Here is a 26,151-nt window from a genome sequence, read left to right as displayed (position 1 = left end):
GTACTATGCATGCAGTCTTAATCGGTCTGTTTTCACAATTTTATTTCCAAATTTTAATGGTTCCACGGAGAACCTTTAACCTACAGTTTTAAGATTACTTTTTCAAATCTTTATTTCTAAGAGAGTACTGAAAAATAAACAACTACATACAATAAATTTTAAGATTAATTTTGAATGAATACTGCACAAATGATAAAATAGCATTACTTCATGTAATATTTTTATCCTTATTTTATCAGTTCACATTATTTGAAGTAATAAAATGTTCGTAATTTATAAAAAAAAACTTGACCCACTTCTGAAATGACTTTCCTTTCAATTCAATCAATTCCTAATGGATAAACGGTCCAACCCTTCATTTTCCTGTTCAATATCCTGTTTCTCTCATGAGATTACTGAAGTAAAATGAAAATGCTTCAGATTGGCTGCGTCCGAAATCGCATAATCTCTTGAGTAGATACTTATTTTGAATAAATATTTACTTTTCGACCACTAAAAAGTATGTTCTATATATTACCGTATGAATGTGTGTATGTCATTATCATGTGAACTAGCTGCGTCAGTTGGGTCACATCACCGCTATTCACAAATCCTCTCCCGTGGCCTCATGGGATAGTAAAGTGTCCGTCGTATGCACACTTTAGAATCTCGCTAGAAGTAGAAGGTCATCCGGTACTTTTTGCCTATTAGTACTGTAAATTCGGACATACTTCTTTTGTCACATACTGTTTTTCGTCCATCATATAGTAGGGAAGTATGCGATTTTGAATGCAGCTATTGACTTTAACATAAATCTCAGCTTAACTTTTTTATGTTTTATGCCATGTTTACTTCCTCTAGAACAGTGGTTCCCAACCACTCCGCACTTTATGAATGTCTCCCTTATTTAATGAACCTGAATCAGATCATCAGCTTGCTAGGAAAAAGCTCCATGAACTGAATTGAGCACCATATAAGAGAACATACAAAATGTGCATAGCAGTGAAAAAAATAATTGGTGATTTTTGCTGTGGGAAATAATTTTTCTATAGTTATCGACATAAATGTTGTTGACAGAGTTTGTATTAAAGCAGCTACAAAACCATGTGTGAAATCAAAACCACATAAAGTGTAAGTCCACGGGGGGCCGAGCGACTCACTTTCAGTCCCAGAAGAGCTCCGGAGTCACGAGGAACGCTGCCGTCCTTCATGCGCTTGTTGAGCAGGATCCTGCCGATGAGTCGATCTCCGTCTTTGGAGGGCTGCCATGTGACCGGGTGCTGTCAGGTCAAAACCACAACAAACATCATTCCAGAACACACAGAAACCTGCCAGTGCTGGTGCGGGGAAGGCTGAGATGAATTTCATCCGATTTATCACACAAACTCTGTTGTGATTTCAGGTGTTTCAAAAGAGTAAGCCACACGACGGGACAAATCAAATAATGTCTCATAGAGGCTTAAGGGATTAGCACAGCCCAAAATGAAAATTCTGTCATCATTTACTCACCCTCATGTCATTCCAAACCTGTACTGTATTTGTGACTGATATAACGTATAACGAAAATGGATAGTAAAAAGTAGTTGTCCAATGTTAAATGGTAATGATACCATAATCTAGAGAGCAAAGTGGTCCATTTCCATGCACAAGTCTTATAATAGCTCAGCATGAAATGTTGAAATATTAGTATTTTTTTGGTGGCTAAAATTCCTCCACTGGAGCTCTCAAATCATGAAGGTGAGAAATTGATGACAGAATTTGAATTGAACTGTTCACCAAACAATTTAGCTGTAAAATGTATATAATTTTTTATGAAAAATTTTGGAAATGTGGTCAATTTAATGAATGACTCCATTATAATGCAATAAATCACTGCTCAATTTCAAATATGACCAGGAGACAGATTCAAGTAGGAGTGATTCAGGTTCAAGTTAAGCTATATGGACAACATTTATGATATGCTGTCAATTACCACAGAAAATAATTTTGAATCATCCCTCAGTTGGTAGAAATGAACAAGAATTGCTTACAGTAGAAAAATATAATGGAGGTCTGTGGGGCAAGGCATTCCAGATGGTTTAAAAGCAGAAATGTGAAGCTTGCATTTTTGCTAAAGTGCTTATATTACTTTTTTTTTTATTTTTACAAATTGGCTATTTTCTGAGATATACTGTAAAGTTGTCTAAATTGTCCTTTTATTGGTGAGATGACATTTCTACATAAATTAAGTTCTGCTTACATGTTACTGACCTTATAAGTTGTAATGCAAAAAAATAAGGAAAAAAAGAAAGAATTATAATAAGTTAATAAGTATAATAAGTAAGTTAATAAGTATAATAAGAATAAGTTAGCAAGCCATTCTATCACACTGGTCACATATATAATGTTTAAAGTCTTGTGGATATACAAACCGTAATGGTATAATGCCTTGCCCCATACATTTTCACATTTCCATACTGTAAAAGACATTTATACTTAGACTACCATTCAAAGGTTTAGGGTCAGTAAGGTTTTGTTTCAAGTCTCTTATGCTCTCCGAGAAATATTGTGAAATATTATTGTAATTTAAAATATTTTTTTCTGCTTCAATATCATTTAAAATGTAATTTATTCTTGTGATGGCAAAGCTGAATTTTCAACAACCATTACTCCAGTCAGAAATCATTTTCATATGCTGATTTGCTGCTCAATAAACATTTCTTATTATTGTCAATGTTGAAAACTGTTTCATTTTTTTACTTTTTTTTTTCAGGATTTCTTGATAAACAGAAAGTTCAAAAGAACAACATCTTAAAAGTCTTTACTGTCACTTTTGATCAATTTAATATGGAAGCTTGTTTCCGTCACAGAATAAAACATTTTAAAAGATAATTGCGCCTTTTTTGATGAATTTAATGCCTCCACGCTGAATAAAAGTATACATTTCTTCAACAACAACAAAACATCTTACTGACCCCAAAGGTTTGAATGGTAGTGTATTTTTACAAAATGGCCAAAATCATTTTCTGTTATAGGCTAAGAGCGTATTACTTCATAAATGTCATAGTCTTTGGCAAAAGAGAGTTTGTGTGATTGTCTTGCTGGGAGTGACATGCACCCATCACATGCAGAGAAAAGCCCAGCAGTCACGGACGGAGACCAAATCCATCATCACCACAGCCGAACCCCAGCACCACATCCAGCAAACACAAGCCCGAATAATGGAAGAAGAAACACAGACGATGTTCAAACCGAAAGCGAGGAGAACAGCATGGAAAGGCTCACGAACACAAACGGTGGAATCCCGTGATCCATAACATGGAGAGCAAAGGAATATGACAGTGGAAAGGGAAAAAAGAAAAACAAACTTTGTGGCAAAACAAATCCTGGCTGGCCATCTCTGAGCGAGTGAGCGTGTGTTTCGGAGCGGAGCGTGTCTGGCGGGAGAGGGGGGAAGGAGTGAGGATTCGAACCAGTGAGGGAGTCTAGGGCCCTACCGCGGCTGACGGGGCCACTAACACGGCAATAACACACGAGGCTGAGAGGGCATGCAGCTGACGGGGGAACCCACATTCCCTGAGTGCCATGACAAAACACACAGTCACACGGTGGAGTGATTCGCTGCTATGTCGACTACGGCAGCTGCGGCTAAGAAGCAAACGATCACAGAGCAAGCAAGAGGCTCCCCAGCTACTGCCACAGAAGAAAAAAGTTTCAAAACTGAGGAAAACTTAAGTTTTTAATAAATAAAAAACTTAAAACAAGTAAAGGAATAGTTCAACCAAAAATGAAATTTTGTCATTATTGTTCATGGTGTTCTGAAACCGTACTTTTTTCCTTCCATGGAACAGATAAGGAGAATGATCATGGAGCTCTTTTCCACACATTGACAGGATATTTTGACATGATGCTGAACACTATTGGTTCTTGCGAGTCACATGACCAAAAGTTATGTGCAAGATTACATGTGTTAAAGTGTAAGAGATTCAAAGGAGTGCAACGTGAATGAAACTTAAATTTCAGTCGGTTTCTGACCATACACACTACTGTTCAATAGTTTAATGTTTCTGAAAGAAGTGTATTAAGCTCGCCAAGGCTGCATAAAATTACAGTAAAAGCAGTAATATTGTAAAATATTACAATTTAAATAACTTTTAATGTTAATAATGTTTTACATTTTTATTTATTCCTGTGATGCAAAGTTGAATTTTCAGCATTGAATATTCAGTGATAATCCTTCAGAAATCATTCTAAAATGCTGATTTGCTGCTCTAGAAAAATCTCTTATTATTATTATTAGTGTTGAAAACGGTTGTGCAGCTTAATATTTTTGTGGATTTTTTTTTTTTTTCATGATTCTTTGATGAATAAAAAGTTTATTAATTTATTTAATGCATCCTTGCTGAGTATTAAATTCATACTTCCCTTAAAAAAATGTTTTATCTTAGTGACCCTGAAAATTTGAACGGCAGTGTAGTTTTAGAAGATCTGAAATATTGCACATGTAGACCATTATCACGGCAACTGTGTGGTGTTTTTTGTCCTTTTTGGAGCCAGACAGTTCTTGGTCACTGCTTTCATTTTATGATTAAAAAAAATCCTTTTTGTGCTCCATGGAGGGGAAAAAAGAGAAAGTAATAGAGAAAGCTTTGTTAAATGATACCAAAATGTTCATTTTTGGTTGAACTATCCCTGCAACATCCAAAAAGAAAATCAAATCAACATCTCACCTATCATTAGCGACATCAAAACAAAGACCATGTGAAAATGGAACAAAATGAAGTAAATGAAAAGTTCAAACAAAACAAGATCAAATCAAATCAGTGCAGGCTAGAGAGGGTCCCAGTACCTTCTCACTATGGCTATGTTCCTCGTTTAGGGTAGTGCTACTGCAAGTATCAACCCCCGAGTCTTTAACCTGGGGTTCAAACCACTCAGCATCTTCTTCCAAAGAGTGGCCCCCAAAGCGCACCATTTTCTTTTGGCCCTCAGATAAGGTGTGTGACTGCTCAAAAGTTTGTCTTTTTCCCCTTTGACTGTCCCCTACAGACATGGGATAAAAACAGAAAGAAAAAAAAGACATGCAGAAGTGAAAATAAATCAAAAGAACCATGAAATGACAGAGTGACAGAGAGAGAGAGAGAGAGAGAGAGAGAGAGAGAGAGAGAGAGAGAGAGAGAGAGAGAGAGAGAGAGAGAGAGAGAGAAAGAGGTGGGACATTAGGCTCCGCATGTCTCACCAAAGACATGGAGGAAGCATCGCTGCTATGCCACGTTGTATGATCCCACCAGTGGCCATCCAAATCCCCTGCGAGCACCACACACACATACACACACAATCCCAGAACGCACACATACAGCAGAGAGCAGAGGTAGTTTGTGAGGACAAAAGAAACAGAGACATGTGGGGGGGAAAGACACTGTATTCACTCATTCATATTGTTAAATGTGTCAGACGCACTCATACTTAGACTCACATTTATTGTACATTGATTATTACACTCATAACTGTATTTATGCAACCTAACTATGACAAATCAGGCAAGTAACAAGAATATAAAGTATTGTCCCTGGTAAATGCAACATAATGCGCCTTTGTACAAAACTACAGAAGAGGTCAAACATTTGCACTGCTCAAAGAAACTTGGATGAAGTCGCTATCTTCAAAGTCTGACTAATAAGATCTGAAAAGATCTTGGGACTGGGCTTTTAATACACTTTATTTCAGGGGGAAAAAAACACACAATGCCGGCTCCAGTTTAAAATGCAGTTGGTGCACACTCACCTGCATTCCTGCATTTGGAGAGATATGACATAGTCATATATGACATCATCAGGTACAACACTGGATGTGGTCATTGTAAATGACATCGTCCAATATGACATCATAATCAGATAAAAACCATCAGCTGTGATGCCTTTACATATAACATATGGCTAGATCAAATCAAATGTGATATAATCCGAATATTACATCAGATATGGCTTGATTAAATATAGCACAATAAATATGACATCTAAATATAATAAAATGTATAGTTTAGTCATGAAACTCTAACATGCCACTGATTGGCTGTCTCGTGACCGACCACTTCTTTCTATCAGGCTAGCCATATATATTTCAGTCTGACCAGGTAGCATTAAGGTGATGATACACAGGGCAACTTTTTGAGCAATGTTGCCATCGACGGGCAACCAGACGAGACACAGGGCCCACGACCAATCTAAATTATCCAGACAGAAATGTATTGCCCATTTTCAATGGGAAAGTGCCCAAGCAACAATCGCTCTGCAAGATTGCCCAGCAACATTGCTCAAAAAGTTGCCCTGTGTATCATCACCTTTAGACGGCGCACCCATCTTAACCCTCCTCCTCCCCAGCACCACCTGTCTAGATCTGCTACGGGTCTCTATTTGCAGAAGCACTTTCAATGTCACTTTGCGTCTTATGGAGCAAGTCTTCGTACTTGCTCTGTAGCAGCAGCAAGTTTTCTTTCTGTTTTATCGTGGTCTAGCAGAGCGAGTCTGTGTACAGTCACAACCTATTTACATTAGAGACACATATTGTGTTTCAAACTACTCCGAGGAGAGTTGTCGTGACTGAAATGATATCAGTATGATTTGAACAACAAAACGATTTTAATAGATTTAGTTTTACTTCAGTAAATATGGCATTATCAAATACCATGCAATATTCATATACGACAACATCAGATATAATACAGTAGCATCATAGTATTGTATCTGCTCTGTGCTTAAGCCTAGGATGTGTACATGTGTCTTAAACATCAAATGAACAGAGCAACCACTCATACAGCAGCTTAAACAACAGACACTGATCTACATATGGGACTCATTACATTAAACTCCAAAACACTAGCACCAGTGGTAATGACAGAGAACTGCAGACATATGAGAATTAATGAACAAAAGAATAAAGGGGTAGTTTAAGACGCAGCCTAAAGCTCTTCCTGTAGTACTCGCAGAAACCCACTGAATGCAATGTTATGGTCCTCCAGAAAGTCATATAGTACAAAAAATAGAATTATGCATGCCATGGATATCCTTAAGAACATCAGAAACAAAAGGGGAAAATAATCTGGAATAGTGGAAAACAAATCTTTTTTTATTTATTTAATTTTATTTAATCAAATTTAATTTGAAAACTTGATAGATGGAAACCAAAAGATGATTATTCGTAACAAATGTATGATAGATCTCACTTTATATAACACTTAAAATTAAAAAAGGACTCATACAGTAATGTACACGTGTAACTACTACCATGGTCAAAAGTATTCATTTTAATTTAAGTGACAGTGGCATGACGTTAAGGCCAAGTATGGTAACCCAGAATTTGTTAGTGCACACACATTAGGAGCAGTGAGTAGTGAACACACACACTGCAAAACATGAACACACACACCCAGACCGGGGAGCGATTGTGGGCACTTTCGCTTTCACGATTACCTCATCTTTACCACATTTAAGGTGAATTCAGGTAAATTACGCCATGTTTTTCCAATCATCTCAATGACAAAAAGTGGCCCAAATTACCTGGGACAAAACAATAACAGTAGCTACAATTATTTCAGTGCACATTCACACTCGCCACTTATCTGTGTTCCACATGTCCGCTATCATCATGCTATCCTTCTGGAGCACTGCTGTGTCCTCTCTCTCTCTGTGTGTGTGTGTGTGTTGATAGTAAAAGCGTGAGAGCAGTGGTCTTAGCGGCTGCGTTCCGGGGTCTATTTCTCTCTCACTCTCACGTTCTCGGCAGAAGGCGGAAGTGCTGATTCAGGCCTGAGCACAGCTCCCAGGCCGCTAGTGCACGGCTCTCCATCACTCTGACAACTCAATAAAAACCCAGTGTAAACTATTAATTGGATCATTAATTATTGATGCTGTTTTTACTACGAGTGAAGGAGACAGGAGAACAGAGAGAGAGAGAGAGAGACAGACAGACTGAAGAGAGCGACATAGCGTGCAATCATAAAATGAATATTGATATTGATATTTGTCTCCGAACAGGACAACTGAAGATGTGGTCTGATTGGTTCCCCTTGGCAAGATACAGAAAAATTGGGGATTTCATGGAGAATGAATCATGTTGTTCATTTGCACGTGCTGCGTGTTTACCCGATTCACTAAAAGAATTATGCCAACCAATACAGAAAAAAAATTAAATGATTATGAATTTAAATTTGGTATATTTACATTTCTGATTTTCAACACACAATTTTAACATATAATTTTTTTAAATAACATATATCATTTACAATGTAAAAATTATTCGTTTTACAGTTATCTACAAAAATAATAGTAAAAGATTAAAAATGTTTAAATACTTTAAAAATATATATAGTTTAAAATATTTAATTATATTTATAATATATACATTTATGTATTTATATAAATATTTAATTATTTTTTTACAATTATTAAAAAATATTTCAAGATATTAAAAAACATTACTAAAATATTATAAATTATACACACCTACATACTGTACATAAAAACGTGCATTTTCCTTTCCAAAGTCAAACATTTACTGTATAAACTGAAAAAAGCTTGAAGATTTAGCTTTTTTGTGAATCACTGAACTAATTTTTAGTTGTATAACCACAGTTTTTGAGAACTGCTTCACATCTGTGTTGCATGGAGTCGACCAACTTCAGATATTCCAGCCCAGGACGATTGCACTACATACCACAATTTCTTGGTTTTGTCTCAAAAACAGCATTTTTGCTGTCACCCCACAAGTTTTCTATTGGATTAAGGTCCGGGGATTGCGCTGGCCACTCCATAATGTTAATCTTGTTGGTCTGGAACCAAGATGCTCGCTTACTGGTGTGTTTGGGGTTGTTGTCTTGTTGAAACACCCATTTCAAGGGCATTTCCTCTTCGGCATAAGGCAACAGGACCTCTTTAAGTATTTTGATGTACTCAAACTGATTCATGATCCGTGGTATGCGATAAATAGGCCCAACATCATAGTATGAGGAACATCCCCATATCATGCTTCACTGTCATAACAGTGTACTGTGGCTTGAATTCAGTGTTTGGGGGTCGTCTGACAAACTGTCCGCGGCCCCTAGACCCGAAGAACAATCTTGCTTTAATAAGTCCACAAAATATTGCGCCATTTCTCTTTAGTCCAGTCAATGTGTTCTTTGGCACATTGAATTGTACCCTCTTCAACACACGTCGTTTTTTCAACAATGGGACTTTGCGGGGGCTTCTTGCCGATAGCTTGGCTTCACATAGGCGTCTTCTAATTGTTACAGTACTCACGGGTAACTTTAGATCTTCTTTGATCACCCTGGAGCTGATCATTGGCTGAGTCTTTGCCATTTTGACTATTCTTCGATCCATTTGAAGGGTAGCTTTCCGTTTTCTTCCACGTCTTTCTGGTTTTGGTTGCCATTTTAAAGCATTTGATATCATTTTAGCTGAGCAGCCTATCATTTTCTGCACATCTTTATATGTTTTCCCCTCTCCAATCAACTTTTTAATCAAAGTTTTTCTTCGCTGTTCTTCTGAACAACGTATGGAACGGCCCATTTTACTCTGATTTTCAGAGAGAAATGCACTATAACCACCATGTACAGTCCGGTAATGCCTTCGTCCTTAAATAAGGGCCACTTGTTTGACACCAGTTTTTTCACAGAATGAATAACCTCACTAAGTGAACTCCGCACTGCTATTATTTTGAACACACCCCTTTCAATTAATGTTTCAATTATACAGAATCAGCAGCATGCATGTCATGGCTGTTGGGTCTGTTGTTTTTCTATTACTCTACTACACCTAGTAAATTATTTGCCATGTAGAAATATAATTTCTACCAAAAACAGTGATTGATCTGGTTAGTGATGTTGGACCGCTATTATAAAAATTACATCAAAATATGTTAAATTAAAATTAAATAAAAAAACCTTTTGCTGAAAATGATGGCGTACACAGCAAATCATTACTGATTGCTTTGTAATTTTCAATCTATTTTCACTGTTATACTATCAGCAATTCGTGCAATTTCAACAAAACCTCATCTATGCTACCTAGCGAACAAGCCATCCTTATTGTTGAGCCCTGTAAATGTAAATAATGATGGATGATATATTGATGAAACAAGCTGATGGTGATGTATTGCTATGTTTAGACACTCACATCACTCTTTAATTACCACTTAGGCCTACTAAGTGTCTTCTAAGAACACACACAATACTGAAACATGAATATAACCCTGTGGACACGAGACAGTTTCAAACCTTTTCTCCTGTTCTGTCTGCACATCTGCTGATCGATAAAGAGGAGAACAAAAAGAGAGACCACTACACTAAATCACATGAGGGTCTCCTGCTGCACATCAATGTTTTTACAAAGCTTTAGCATATACCCATCACATTTCTACGGAGATACAGGCTATTTTTGCTGACAGTTTGAAGAGCAGAAGAAATGAGTAATATGCATATAGCTGAATGTAATTATATCTGGAAAGGGTCATTTTAGAGCTGCATGATTAATCGTTAAAAGATCGCAATATCCATTCAAACACCCACACGATCTTATTCCTAAATGACAATGATTCGGCTCTGTTTATTAAACCTTTGACAAGTACGATCACACGAAACATATTAGCAGTTGTCATGTTTAGATATGAAACAGCTTCATAATCAGTCTTTTCCATGACACTGTATTCTTATTTATGTGATACAATAGTTCAAATGATCACTGAAGTACTGGGGTAAAAGTTTATAGTTAAAAAATTCAAAAAAAAAAAAAAAAAAATCAATCTTTCGTCATTGAGTCATTCACTCAAAGAGATTTTAAATCTCTTAAATCGTTCATTTAAATCGATTTTAATATAATTAATCCAAATGAATTAAATATTTAAAAAAGACTGCAGCAATTAACATTTTTTCAGAGCCCGTAATAAATTACATGTTATTTTGTTCAGTTGTCGATTCAGAGTTGTGGGGAATCGGATCTCTATATTAAACCAAAAAAAAATCTCGGTTCTCAATTTATCCAGAATCGTCCAGCTCTATGTCATCTGGATAAGCTCCGCCTCAAATGTTTTCTGATCGCTGTGGGTTTTTTTTGTTCATTACATAATTTGCCCGGAATCATACGTGGTCTTTTTGACTGGTCTGAGAGCAGGTCTGAATGCAGAGCGAATCCAAGCAGCTTATCCAGATCCGAAAACAGGCCTGCAGCCAAGCGGATGCCATGGTAACCTGCTTTCACCTCATTACATCTGATCTTCAGACAGTCAGCCGGCAAAACAAATAACGTCAAAACCTGCGTTCAGAACAGGAAGCCTGAAATAAACAAAATGTCTGCTGCTCAAAAAAAAAAGACAACCAGTTCATGGCTCAAGTTGAACTGTAATAGAGTCCAAAGACATCAGATGTCAAAATTGATAGCCAAGTTTTGGATATTGTGTTTAATGCATTAGCTTTGTGTAATGTTTTTCAATGTTAAAATACTTTCCTTTCCAGTTTAATATACTCTGTGTTAGCTATTATTAGGTTGTGACACTCTCCACTCCCTGCTCTCCCTGTTTCTTAATATGCGTACTTCACTATTATATAGTATGCAAAATGCAGTACATCAAATGAGTGGTGTCTGAAAATGTACATTACCGTCCATTTTTTTTAAAGGTGTGGTTGATTATGATTTCATTTTACTAACTTTAGTTAGTGAGTGAGCATAAACAACAAAGTTACAATGCTCAAATTTCAAAGCAAAGGGAGATATTTGCTTTTAAAGAAATCGTTTTTTAAGGACTACAACAAACGGCTGGTAGGGACTACATGACATTCCTCCCGGGTTAGTGACATCACAGAACATGCTAATCAAAGACTTAAAGATAGTTAACTCCACATCAGCTACATAAATTCATCAATTAACCATTCAGAAACGTCCTGCTGCATTCTACATCGAGTCACTTCTTCTTGAGTCTCTCCATCATTGCCCGACTCCAGTTTAAATATAAAAGGCAGAACAGTGACATTTTAGTACGTGTCTGTGTGAGGTAATCGGAGCTGCTAACACACACAAGCTCTTGAAGCTCCACCCTCTGTGCCGGGAGCAGCAGCTCATTTTGCATTTAAAGGGACACACGAAACAACGCGTTTTTACTGACCCTCAAAAAGGGACAATTTTAACAAATGTAAAAAATTATCTGTGGGATAGTTTGAGCTAAAACTTTACATACACACTCTGGGGACATCAGAGACTTATTTTACATATTGTAAAAAGGGGCATTATACAACCCCTTTAAATGTTATGAACACCAAGGATGCATTTATTTGATCAAAAATACAGTAAACAGTTCCATTGTGAAATATTATTTTTACATTTAAAATAAAAAAATGTGGAATTTAATGAATAGAAAGTTAAAAATAACAGCATTTATTTGAAATAGAAATATTTTGTAACATTATAAATGTCTTTACTGCCACTTTAGATCAATTTAATGCATCCTTGCTGAATAAAAATATTAAACTTCTAAAAAAATACTGACCCCAATCTTGAAAGGTAGAGAATATTTTTGTGCAACTGATGCCACTAGTGGTGAAATATATACATTTTATTATATTTATTATTATATAAAAACAAACCAAGTGTGTATGTCAATGGAGAGGCTTCACTACGATGAAAAAACTACTTTTATGGGAAAACAGCTTATCATTTAATGAATTGCCAGCCTATCGGCTTATCTTCAACATGTTTGCCCTTAAACATTCATTTTGGATTGAACTATTTTTGAGTTTACACCAAAAAAAATGCTGTTTTATAAGAGAAGTCACTGACAATTGTACGACAGGTAGGATTCAGTTTACAACACTTCTCATTCATTTCTTGTCGCACAACTTTGAAGGAAACTCAATGACGTCAAGGCTGTAATGTGATTGGTTTTCAAGGCACACGTGATCCAAGTTAGCCGTTACACTTTCTCCAATGGTAGAGACATGGACCCTCAAATCTCCCAATAATAAGAGTGACCATCTCTGATTTTGTTTCATACCAATCTCTGCTCCACTAGCATCACATAACAAAATTGCAAATTACATGCAGCCTATCTGCTATTGGTCAAACAAACAGGTAGCCCTGCCCTAAACTCACACTATTGGCTGAGCCACTGTTGCTATGCCGGGCTGATCAAACAAACAGAACAATGTTTTGAAAGCACCAGTGTTTACACTTTTCAGGAAAATATATCTAATGGTGCATTCAAGTCATCTCGTATAGATCGTATTTACGAGTTGAACACACTTGAACGCCACCACAATGTCGTAAATACCAGTGGGGAGCTCGGGATTTTCTCTAAGCTCCGATCTTTACGAGTTGGGGGCGTGTCAGTGATTAACATGGCGGAATACACAATACGTAAAGGTATTTAGCTGTGATATTGTCAGGCTTTTCTATTAACAGCTCAGTTAGCTAATCGCCAACACAGAATATGATAGTATTATAATATAACAATGCAACATGTAACGATGTGTTGGCATTGGCTTCATAAATTAATTAAAAACATAAAAATACAAAGTACACCTGATGCACATTTCTTTGTTCTTCATTTTCTAGAACAAGAGTTTAAGAACCTTACTGTATTTTTGTGTAATTAATTAAGAGAAAGTACTCCGCCATTTTGCTCCGACGAAAGTGACTTGAACGCACATGCCGTTATAAGCACGACTTCCCACCTCGTACGTACGAACTTCCCAGGAGGACTTGAACGCACCATAATTATAGCTGTCTGAACTAGCAGAAGAAAGTATTTTAATATTTTTTTTAAATGCACACACCTTAAAGGGATAGTTCACCCAAAAATGAAAATTCTGTCATTCTATCATTTACCCACCCTCAAGTTGTTCCAAACCTGTATGAGTTTCTGTCTTCTACTGAACACAAAAGAAGATATTTAAAAGAAGATGGGGTCTGTCAATGGGGTCTGTCAAATGTCTGGTGACCAACATTCTTCAAAATATCTTGTTCTGTGTTCAGCAGAAGAAAGAAATTCATACAGGTTTGGAACAACCTGAGAGTGATTCAATTATGACTTAAATGAAGAATTTTCATCTTTAGGTAAACTATCCTTTTAAAGTGAAGAAAATGTTTGTATATAAACCAACTGAACCAATAACACAATGATGAAATCAAGTAGAATGGCCGATTGTCGATTTGTAATCATGCAGAAACGCTACTATCCCTGTGCAGCATCTCCACTGAGCTCGGCTCTCATGTGCGATAAAGCTGACGGGAAAGGCAGTCTTATCTGGCCTGATGTGCTCTCCCCTCCTCCCTAAAACCCACCTGACCTTCAGAGAGAGCGTTACTCCACTCCTCTGGTTAGAAGTGTGGCTGTGAAACCTGGAAGAGCGGAACATCAATAATGTACAACTGTACGCTGGGTTTTGTCCCTAGGATGCTTATATAAGTGGCTCAGAATGAGTTCTTACTGCAATTCTCCGCCCTGCCACACATCTCAAAAACCTTCCTGTTTGTTGTCTACGCAGTAAATAAAGTGCATGGGAGACGCAATTAATTAGCAGGACACGTTGCTAAGCTAATAACTTGATACTCTAATATGCATAATAACACAAAACTGAGTATAATAATTTACGTTTCAGAACTAAAATACATTTGTAATCAATATTTCTCTCAACTCGTCCACCTTTTCGGATACATTTTTTTACACCAATCCTGTCACAATGTATTCTTGCCCACAACTAGCCCAAAATCATAACCCAAAACAAAGGTGCACTTGATTTGTTTACTTCACTGTTGGAAAAAGGAGCGTGTGCATTTTACATTATTTTTTGGACAGCTAAGCACATTTTCTCATTATCACAATGCATTCATTAATTTAAATCAGCATACATTAAGTGCAGTGCAACATACTGTTGTAATGTATGAATACTTCACAATTCAACTGAAATAATATACCCTTGTTTTGCATTACAGTAAGGTATTTGGTGGGAACATATTTGGCTTTATTTTCTTCAAGAAAAATATAACATTTCTCAAGCATACTACTTATTTCTTTAGGTGTAAAACTTCTAAAGTGGATAAATAAGTGCACTTCTAATATTAATATTTACGAGACTACACAATAATCTCATCTCTCTCTTTCCTTATCTCTGACTCTTTCTTTTCCACTCTATTCCTCTGTTATGTAACATAATCCATTACATCTGATCTGAAGGAACCAAGACCCAGCAATATCTGTCACTAGGAGGACAACAGAGAGAAAACAATACAATACACACTTACAAACATACAGAGATAGAAAGCAATACACACAAGTCATACTGTAAATGGACACCAGAGTTGGAGAGTAACTAACGACAAGAGATTTTCCAGCAGCTGAGGAAATAATCAAAAACTTTTTCCTGAATTGTGTGGGTATCCAATTTATTCCAGTAAATTGGTTCCTTTGGACAGTTCATGTAAATGAACCAGTTCAAAATGAAGCGATTCACTGATTCATGTCCTTTTTATGTCTTTTTTATAGCTAAATATTTAGATAAGCACTGCTTTTCAGCATTATGTTTCTGACTTCAATGCAGTTAACTACTTTTTTATCGTAGCTTCTATTGTAGCCAACTACTTTTTAGTAATTTGACTGTAATTGAATTACTTTAAATAGCAGTTTTAAAGCTTCTCCAAAACTGATGGACACAATGACTCCTCTTGACACACATCTCTCCTCATACTTCCTGACCACACACACACACACTGGCCATTCACATACACACACTGTGAAACATCAGCATGAATCAAAGGTTATCAGCATATTAAGTATTATTCTAAAAAATATTCTTAATTTAATTACTGTAATTATGTAAATAAAACTCTAATATTAGCAACAGCTTTAATCTATTAGCATTAGATCTTCATTGCATAAACATTCACTAGTTCAAAAGTTTGTGGTAAGATTTTTTAAATGAATACTTGTATTCAGAAATGATGCATTAAAGGCAGTAAAGACATTTAAAATGTTATGAAAGGTTTAAATTTTAAATTAATGCTTTATTTGGAACTTTCTATTAATCAACGAATCCTGAAAAAAAATTATCACCGTTTCCACAAAAATATGACAATATGATAATAATAATAAGATAATAATAAGAAATGTTTCTTGAGTAGCAAATCAGCATATCAGAATGATTTCCGAAGGATCATGTGACACTGATCAAATAAATTCAGCCTTGATAAGCATAAAAACTTAAAAAATCTTACGAACCCCAAACTTTTGAATGGTAGTTTATATTTATAAATATATATAATTTATAAACAGCTGCATTACCTTTCTCGCTCACAGACTCACTCTCGATCTCCACGTCCTCACAGCTGGTGTACTCGGGTGTTGTGGCCAATTCCTCCTCGGAGCTGCTCAGCGACACCTGCCTCATTTTTCCGCCCCTCTTGGTCTTGTGAGGTTTGGGCGGCGGCGGCCTGACGGACTCTGATTGGTCGGAACTGAGCGAGTCATTCCGCAGCATGCTGTCCATCTTCTCTCGTTTACTCTTCCGCACGGCCGAGGCGGGATCCAGCAGCTGCTGCCTGTGAAGGGAGTCCACATTGGGGGGACTGTGGTTGGACCTCCAGTGGGTTTGTCCGGGACCCGGTGAGTAGTGGGGACCTCGCAGGGGCCCAAGGGGCTCCTCCATCTCAGTGTACGCCAGGGAGACATCGCTGTGGCGCCGTTCGTGTCTGAAGCGCGAGACCTCGGCATGCATGCGCATCTGCTCCTCGTAAGGTTGTGGTTTGACTGGGTATCGGGCCAGATTGGGGTCGCTGCGGTAGCGGTTCTGGTACTCCTCTTGCCGCTGGCGCTGTAGCTCGTGCTCGCTGAGGGGCGGGCCATCGGGCAGGAAGCCGGGTTCGGGAGGGTACTCTTCCTGAGAGTGCCAGCCGCCCCGCCGAGCACGGTACGCCCCTCGCGCTACCTCTGCGTCCTCGTAGGAGCGACCGTAGCCTCCCCGCCACTGGCGGTCTCCGGCCCCGTAGTCAGACGGTGATCGTGGCATGCCGCCCTCCCCTGGGGCATACTGCGAACGCTCCGCCTTTTCCTCCCTTTGGTCGTATTTTTGGTTTGGATCCCTGGTTGCTGATGGGCTTCTTTTCCTGTCGGTCCAAAAAAAAAAGTTAAGTTATTACTAAAATGTCAAAGGTCAACTTAAAGACCAATTAATAACTTGAAACCAATTACTAACTTGACACTTCCATAATGGCCTTTGTAATGCTGAGAATGAAACGTGTACTAACATAACTTTCTATTCATCAAAGAGTATCACAGTTTCCACAAAAACAATAAGCAGCACAACTTCATTGAGCATCTGCTTGCGATATCTCAACTGCTTGATTTCTTGTATTGTCTCAAAATGTAAACTATATTATTGACAGCTCTAATCTTTTAAATGTGACAAGGCATGGAAATATTAAAATATTATAAGCATTAACATCATGATTTTCTGTAAAGCTGCTTTGAAACAATGTGTATTGAAAAAAGCACTATAAATACATCCAATCAATTCCTGATACGTAAAAATCAAATCCCATCCTACATTTTAGCTAGTTGAAAATGCTGTTATTTTTAAACACGTCAGATTACACAAGTAAAACAGTTTGCAAACAAGCTTTCACAATGATGTTAAAGTCATTACACAGACTTCCAACTATAAGAAACAATATGCAAACTTGCAAAGTCAGCATTAAAATCCTGTTACAAATGTAAATGCGTGTCATCGGATGCTGAAATCACGTATGAATCCAGACAAAGCAGCAGCACCATCTAAACTCTCACTGTAATTAAATTTTTTTAAAGCAACATCTCATTTTAAAATGCATGCTGTGTTTACACAAATAACCTGCTGCTAATGTGGTTACAGCAGTGCTGGCTGTATGTGTCAGAAAAGACAAATGACACCAGTGTCTCTGGCATACAAGTTTCATTTTCAGAGGGAATAAGAGTCTTTGGCTCACAGGAAGCCCAGAGAGATGATGGAGAGAGAAAAAACTGCAATTGAAGAGTAAAGTTTAGAGTCTTGAAAAGCCACAATGCATCCGCTCTTCCCTTACTGCATGTTTGTGTGACTTCACAGAGTTTAGCAGGTTTTGTGGTTGTATTTCATTGATAATCACATGGAAGCAGCTGTAATATACACTAAAAGGGTATATCACAGGAATATACCTGATACATCTAAATCTTTGATCTAGCAATTAATCATCTAACCCACAAACAAGTATTACACCTCTTCTGCCACAACAAGCTTCAATTCTCACTTAAAACATCATAAATGAGATCTCTGAATATGACAAAATTGCAAATTTTGTGAATCCTAAAAGATTCCTTTGATCAGGCCAAAATCTGAAGTATTTGATCGTCATTTTGACATGTTCACAGACAGCGGATTAATGACTACAGTGATAAAATTTTACCTCAGACTAAAATCTGGCAGTGTCAGTAGATTTGACGCACAGTCCTGTAGTGTGGCTTCTCCAACGACAACAGTCATATCAAAAACCAATAGGAGTGCAGAACAACAACCCCACATTTGCTCCGCACACATCGTCTTCTTTTTTTCATTTTTTTTTTTTCAAGAGAAGCCATGATGAAAATCAAGGCTAGAGATTGTTTTTGTTTCTAGCCACCATCTCTATCCCGCATGCAAATGCAGCTCACAGTCACAGAACGTGTCACGGATTGATGATGTAAAACTCCGGACGAGTTCTCTTATGCAGATCATTCTTATGCATTCATATGAATCTGAGCAGTCTCGATATGAACAAACAATTGTCATCAAATTGCTTTCAAAACAAATAATCTGAACATGAACAAACATTTCTCATCAAATTCTTCTCAAATCATATAACCTGAGCTATACTATCCACATAAATTTTATATTGTAGCTACTATAAGTCAATAGTCAACTCATCCGTTTCTTTTTTCAGGATAAACATCAAAGAAAATAGCTATGTTTCCATCCACCTATTTTTAAACGCATTTTGGGATATTACATAAAAAATCATGGATGGAAATGCCAAAATGCACTTAAATTCCAAAAATGCACATAAAAAGTGTATGGACTCAACTAAACTACGAAGGAAACACATTTACCGAATAAATTCCTCGGTGAGCATCAAAAAAAGACATGTGACTTCGCGATGGGACGGCATAATTAGACCAAACAGAAGACCGAAATAGTTGCACAGCATCTGAAATGCTGATTTGGTCATTCTGAAATGCCTGAGCAAAGTGGTTCGGTATAATAACCTCTCAGAACTGTCTTACAGATCAAACAGCAGGTATCCACCTCAGAAAGCAAGATAGCGTGTTCATTGCGTTTTGTCAAAATTCACAAAATTATTACAGTGGTTTCTCCTACTGCAGCAACTTCCAATTTTCTAAGTGATATTTAGCGGCAGTTCATCAGGAAGTGACGATTTTATTCTCTTTGAGAAACTCTATGGAAACGGAGCTTTATTCGCAAATGTTTTATGCGATATTCCAAAATGTTTTATCCGATATTCCAGTAAAATTCGCAACTTTGGATGGAAACAAAGCTAGTGTTGATTGATACTTCAATGAAACAATGAGAAATTCATTAAGTCTCCTGAGGTATGAAAGCATAACACCTGAGCAATAAAATTAACAAACTTCTCCTTTGTACTGCAAATATCGCAGCAAAACTGAAACATATTGAACGTTCTTCTGATCTGCATTTGAAGCTAGCGCACTAGCTAGCGACGAGGAAACCAGTTCAATAATAGCACTCTCATTTTTTCTGCAGGATGCTGTGATCTTTAGTGTCTGGAGAGATCTGTGAGCTGTTTCTGAGCATGTACATGTATTGACTGATTAATGATTGTATCTCCCGCGTCCCCTGGGCTCTGCTCTGGGGTTTTACTATGGCCGCCGTGTCCTGTTGCATTATTCAACAGCAGCCTGACACAGTCTTGCACCATTCACAAATCCAGAGCACTGCAGACATCTGTTTGTGTTTGGGATCGTGTGTGTGTTTCTGGGAAAAAACGGCAGTTTTTTATACCTAATATACAGTACATGATATAATATACAGCTAGCATCATTGTATAATAAACCTGAACAATGTACTTTAAATTAGCTTAAGCTTCCGCTAATAAAATTACTCATAATTAGTCAAAATGAGTTATATATTCACTTCCACTCTATTTATAGTTTCCACTAGCACACACACCTGGCAGGCCAATGCATTACATCACACACCAGTTTATGACTATCTGAAAAGTGCTGGATGCTCATGTAATTGCTAACGCCACCTGCCCCATCCAAAGCAGTGATAGCACAGCTGGGCATTACGTCTGTGTTTAGTATGCAGGTGGACAGATTTAAACTATTGCACAGGTCACATATTATACAGCATTATTCCTATCTGCACACTAACCTACAGCCATTTTTTATCCTTAGCATTAGCACTGCGGCTAACTAGTAGTCTCTCTTCCTGGGTGCGAAAGCTGTGTGGATACAGGAACGGGAAAAGAAGTGTCATTATGAACTGACCCACTTACATGTAATTTACCTATGTTAACTGTAGTTTAGTGTGTAAAACTAGGATAAAGCTCCACACACTGATATCTCAAAGACACAGATTATCCAGCACACTAACACAGGGTGTTTTCTACAATAATTAACCTGCCTTCACACTTCACTAGTAAACAAACACTCTCATATTTTGCATTTTCTCTGTCTGGCCAGTCAAAGTCTATTTAACAGAAAGAAAAAAACCCTGAACAAAATACCCATTGTGAAGGAAATGTTTAAAGGGCACCTATTATGCAAAATTCACTTTTACATGGTGTTTGAACATAAATGTGTGTTGGCAGTGTGTGAGCAAAACCACCCAAGAATGATAAAAATCCACCCAGTGTTTTTTTTACAATCTCAATAAATCATAAGCACTGTCTCAGAATGAGCTGTTCTCAGATTCGGTGCAATGTGACGTAGAATTGAGCAGGCCCCTCCCACGACGTTTGATTGACACTGCAGTTTGAGCCTAGACCCGCCCTGAGTGAGCTGGACACAGAGTCCGCCATTGTTCGACGCTTGAGCAGCTGTAGACAAGAATGTCTCCTAAGCGATTGAGGTGTGTTGTTGTTGGATGTAAGAATGAACATAGATAGCAGTCTTCATTTACTCCCGTTGTTACTCGAGGATGGATCAGTACTGTTCGTGATCCAGCTTACAGTCTCTGGAGCGACAGGACTAACGTTACTGACCACGGTAGAAGTGAAAGTGAGAGCGCGCTCTTTATGACAGCTCATCGAGTCGTTTTACGGATATAAGGTTTACCAGTTTATTTAGCACCCACTGAAAAGGTGTGTGTTGTTTACTGTTAGTTCTAACGAGTGTTTTGTGTATTTCGCTGTGTATGTTGTTGATAATGAAAGGGAGGGAGAGAGAGAGTTTATGGATAAGACTTTAATGCGCACTTCTTATACTGTGTTTATTCAGCTCTTACTGTGATTCTCTGGAGTAAAACTAACGCACATCTTTTGTGTGATGTACAATAAACTTCACTGAACTCATCAGTATATTTTGGTCATCATTCGGACGGGTTTTGCTACAGCAGGCTTGTATTAGTGGATAAAAGCAGATGACAAATAAGTTATAACCATAATTAGTAGAGCCCGACCGATATATCGGCGGGCCGATATTATCGGCCAATATTAGGCATTTTCCTAACTATCGGTATCGGCATTTATAATGGCCGATAAATTAATATTTAAAAAAAATGCAGCGTGCGGTGATTTATGTAAGGATGGCGCTGCCAATAAAGCACCTAAAAGCTGTCACAAAGAACTGGCAAAAGTGGCAAAAAATAACGGCCGCGTCCGGTGTAGACCAGAGCATGTGAGCGGAGTGGAGCGGGAGCGAGCTGATCTTGGACAGAGCGCAGAGCGGCATTTTTAAAAGGACGGAGCGTCGCCTTATTTCCCGCTCCAATTTCGCTCCGCTCACACCACGAGTCTGAAGCATGCTCAGTCAAACCTAAACCAGGATCCATCTGTCTTGCACAGTCATCAACAGTAGACTATTTTCAGTCAAAACTCGGCTCAATAATGGAGTTCAAAAAGTAGGCTACTTCAAAAAGGAAAATGAGAAGTCATACAGGTCAGGTGTACTATTAATATAACTAACTAACAATGATAATGTGGTACAAGAAAACGAATGTGGAGACATCGTTTCAGTCAGCAAAGATTCATTTTGGAATCTCAAAAGACACATGGGGGAAGAAAACGCTGGGAAGAAAACAAAAGGTTAGCAAATTGAATACGGTAACTTGTAACAAAGTGTAAATTAAATATAGCGTAATATTCAAACAAATTCGTTTTTTCATTCAAGTAGACCTAATGGTTCGTTTTATTTAGCCGAATTTGTGTCGTCCGTAATAATATTTATATTATTAGGCCCATTTATTCGTTTAATTTTACAGCAGTTTGTGTGTATGGAAGCCAATTTAAATTTTAATCGTGCGCGTTGCGCAGAAGTTCACTTATCAAAATTCTGGCCTTATAGTTAATTAACTTTTAAAAAATTTATCATATTTTTGTTTATATAATTTTTATTTAGATTATTAGGCCCATTTATTCGTTTAATTTTACAGGACTTTTTGTGTAGGCTATATTCCTTCTTACATAGGCCTGTAATTTGAAATAAAACATTTCTATTTGAAAAATGTTGTTGTTACTCATTAGTTCTTTAGGAGGTAAGGCTGTGGTCTCAGCTAAAAGTGATATACATGTAGATTTTTTTCCTTTTTTGGAGCAAGCGGGGGGCGATTTGAGTGGAGCGCGAAGCAAACCTCGTTATGCGCTGAGCGATAATGAGCGGAGCGGCCTGATGTAGCTTTGAGCGGGGGAGCGGAGGGGTGAACAGTTCCGTGAGCGATGAGCGGAGATTCTCACCGCTCCACTCCGCTCACATGCTCTGGTGTAGACACAGTGTTAAAGCTCATTCTGCTACGTTACAACATCAAGCAATATTCCAATAATTTATATAATTATAACACTTTATATAGGGCCATTTTGCATTGAGAGTAGCCTAGTTTCACGTTTAGTACAGTTTGCTTACTACTTATTTAAAATAGTATAAAACTACTGTACATATGTAATTATAAACGTTTTCATTATGATATTATTAATTTTACTTTACTAAAAAGATCTGAGTTCTTCCTCCACTGGTAGATATTAGAGAAATTAAGATTAAAAATAGAAGACAAGGTTTTGTCAGTGACACTTTTGATATATTTATTGATACAAGTTATGTTTTAAATAACGTGACTAAATTAAAAGACAAAGTCGTTAGTGAAGATTATGCAACAGTATTTAGAATATAATATAATATAAAATGCAATGCAAACTAGTTTGGTTACAGCTCAAATTCTCATTCTATCATTCACCCTGCCTCCATTACATATCTTTGTCACACAAGTGTTTGATCACCACATTTGAGTGATCATTGCAAAACGTTTATATATTTATTCTGTTTATACTGTGTATTCTATATACAGTACCCATCAAAAGTTTGTACACACCAATTGGAAAGTGTGTCCAAACTTACTGTACTATAATACACATAAATAACATTGCTACTGTATTATAATATACACATAAATAATATCGGCCGATATATCGGTATCTGGCTTTTTTTATCGGTATCGGCATCGGCGCCCAAAAATCCATATCGGTCGGGCTCTAATAATTAGACTAAACTATACCTGTTCTATCTCTATACAGCATATATTCTCTGGCTCTGTGGGCATTATTGTCCGACTCCGAGTCGAAATGAACACCGCAACTGAGAGTTTCTGTTCTGATATTATCAGATGAGATTGTCCTGGCTCGAGCGAGAGCTCGTGAAGCACCGCCCCCTGTGACGTGCAGCAGCAGTTAATTTGCATTTAAAGGGCACACACTAAAACAGCGCGTTTTTCTGAGCCCCAAAAAATGACAATTTAAACATGCTGTAAAAAATGATCTGTTGGGTATTTTGAGCTAAAACTTAACATACATACTCTGGGGACATCAGAGACTTATTTTACATCTTGTGAAAAGAGTCATAATAGGTGCCCTTTAAATAATCATAACTAGCATTCCCTTTTTCTTGCTGTATTAACATTTACAGTATTTGAAAACTAAAACGTCTCCAACACTTGGGCCAAAGTTACTGTGTCTGAATATAACAAAAGAGGAAACAAAACTAGACAGCTGTCTGAATATAGCTACATATTTAACCTCATGACCTAGTAACAGAGAATCATATGAATCAATCATATTAAAGAAAAATGATGCAATGAATCATGTCACTTTTGCCATGCAATCATTCTATATAAACTGTTGTGCTCTTTTGGTTGAGGGGATTCTCTCTGAAATTGGAGATCCTTCCGGCCGTGATTAAAGCATATTCAAAGGCATTGTCTGGAGTATGTCTGATTACTTTTGCACGGCTAGACACTATAGAGATCTTACTTCTACTCCCAAGTGATGATGTTTAGTGGAACACTAAAGATCTTATTTCCATTACCAAGTGATAGTGCTTAAGGTGAACACAAGAGACATTATTCACAATTGATAGTGTTCAAAAGGGGCCAGACATTATCCGACCCGAAGCAGGTGTTGAAGAGGAGACGCATAGTAGAGTATAAATTTGCAGGTGTCAAAGTGGAGACTGTTTAAATTAAGTCAGGTGAGTAGGAGAAATCTACCACACCACATAAAATGCTTGCATCTCCCCCCTAAAAAAGTACTAGATAGCATACTATGGTGGTACCATACTAGTAAAACACAAAAAAATGTCCCTAAGGATGCATATGAATGATTAGGCTATAGTAATGCTAGAATGCTAATATATATATATATATATATATATATATATATATATATATATATATATATATATATATATGCATGCATGATAAATACTGCAGAATTGAGAATTGTGAATAATTATTGTTCTTTTTTTTTTCTCCAAAAAAAACTAATCCTTTGGACCCCAAACTTTTGAATGGAAGTACATCTGAGTAGGCAAAATTATCAAAATCCCCATCTCTAAATGATGGAAAATAGAGCAAATACCTAAAAATCAAGATATATATATATACAGTGTGTGCAGAATTATTAGGCACGTTGATTTTCTGATCATATTTTATTTCCAGAAACATTTTGCCAATTCTAAACCATATTAATCTTAATAACTACTATTATTTTTGTATTTAATCATGTATAAGTGATATATAATTGTTCATGAAGGCTGGAAATGAAAAATGTCTTATTTTCAGGTGTGCAGAATTATTAGGCAAGTTTTCTTTTACAGATAAAATAAGCCAAAAAAGAGATTTAACTAAGACTGAAAAGTCAAAAATTATTAAATCCCCATGAACTGGCTCCCAGTTAAATTTAGGATTGATTTTAAAGTATTATTACTGGTATATAAATCATTCAATGGCCTAGGACCTCAATACATTGCAGATATGCTCACTGAATATAAACCCAACAGATCACTCAGATCACTAGGATCATATCAGCTAGAAATACCAAGGGTTCACTCAAAGCATGGCGAGTCCGCTTTTAGCTATTATGCCAGCCGCAGCTGGAACCAGCTTCCAGAGGAGATCAGACGTGCTCCTACAATAGTCACTTTCAAATCCAGACTCAAAACACTTCTGTTTAGCTATGCATTTAATGAATGAGCACTGTGCCAAAGTTCGTCCGACTGTTTGTACTGTACTGTATTTTATTTTTTATTTTTCTAAACTGTTTTAATTATTCTTATTTCTTTTTATTATTTTAATTTCTTCTATGTAAAGCACTTTGAATTGCCATTGTGTATGAAATGTGCTATATAAATAAACTTGCCTTGCCTTGCCTTGCCATGAGAAGAATGCAATACTAATGCAATACTAGAGATTACAGTTAAGGCATGACCATTGGACAGTGAAATCCTCATTGGGTCAGCAGGGTCAGACAAAAACAGGTGGAGAAGAAAAGACACATGTTAACTGCAAAAGAATGAAGAATTAAGGTGAAGAATTAAGTGTGAAACCATCAGGAACCCTTTAGTCTTCAGTGCCACCATTTTCCAGAACTGCAACCTACCTGGAGTCTCCAGAAGAGCAAGGTGTCAGGATCTCAGAGA

General features: G+C 37.2%; 1 protein-coding gene across 17 annotated transcripts in view; it reads right to left on the bottom strand.

The window, feature by feature from the left end:
• The window catches only part of rims2a (regulating synaptic membrane exocytosis 2a), a 191,259-nt gene that overhangs the window by 92,733 nt on the left and 72,375 nt on the right, over positions 1-26,151 (bottom strand). For 15 of the 17 annotated variants that reach the window (XM_084088636.1, XM_084088648.1, XM_084088650.1 and 12 more), the window contains 3 exons: positions 16,282-17,102; positions 4,808-5,001; positions 1,140-1,259 (listed from right to left, as the gene is read on the bottom strand). In XM_084088636.1, the coding sequence (XP_083944762.1) occupies positions 1,140-1,259; positions 4,808-5,001; positions 16,282-17,102 (1,135 nt within the window). Of the gene's footprint in view, positions 1-1,139; positions 1,260-4,807; positions 5,002-5,197; positions 5,266-16,281; positions 17,103-26,151 lie in introns of all 17 variants that reach the window. The other 2 variants (XM_084088637.1, XM_084088638.1) reach the window with 1 other exon arrangement.

The sequence above is a fragment of the Abramis brama genome, assembly GCF_963993115.1.
Source record: "Abramis brama genome assembly, chromosome: 17".
Taxonomy (NCBI): Eukaryota; Metazoa; Chordata; class Actinopteri; order Cypriniformes; family Leuciscidae; genus Abramis; species Abramis brama.
Note: the sequence above shows the minus strand (reverse complement) of the source record. Positions and strands in the feature narration are given on the sequence as shown.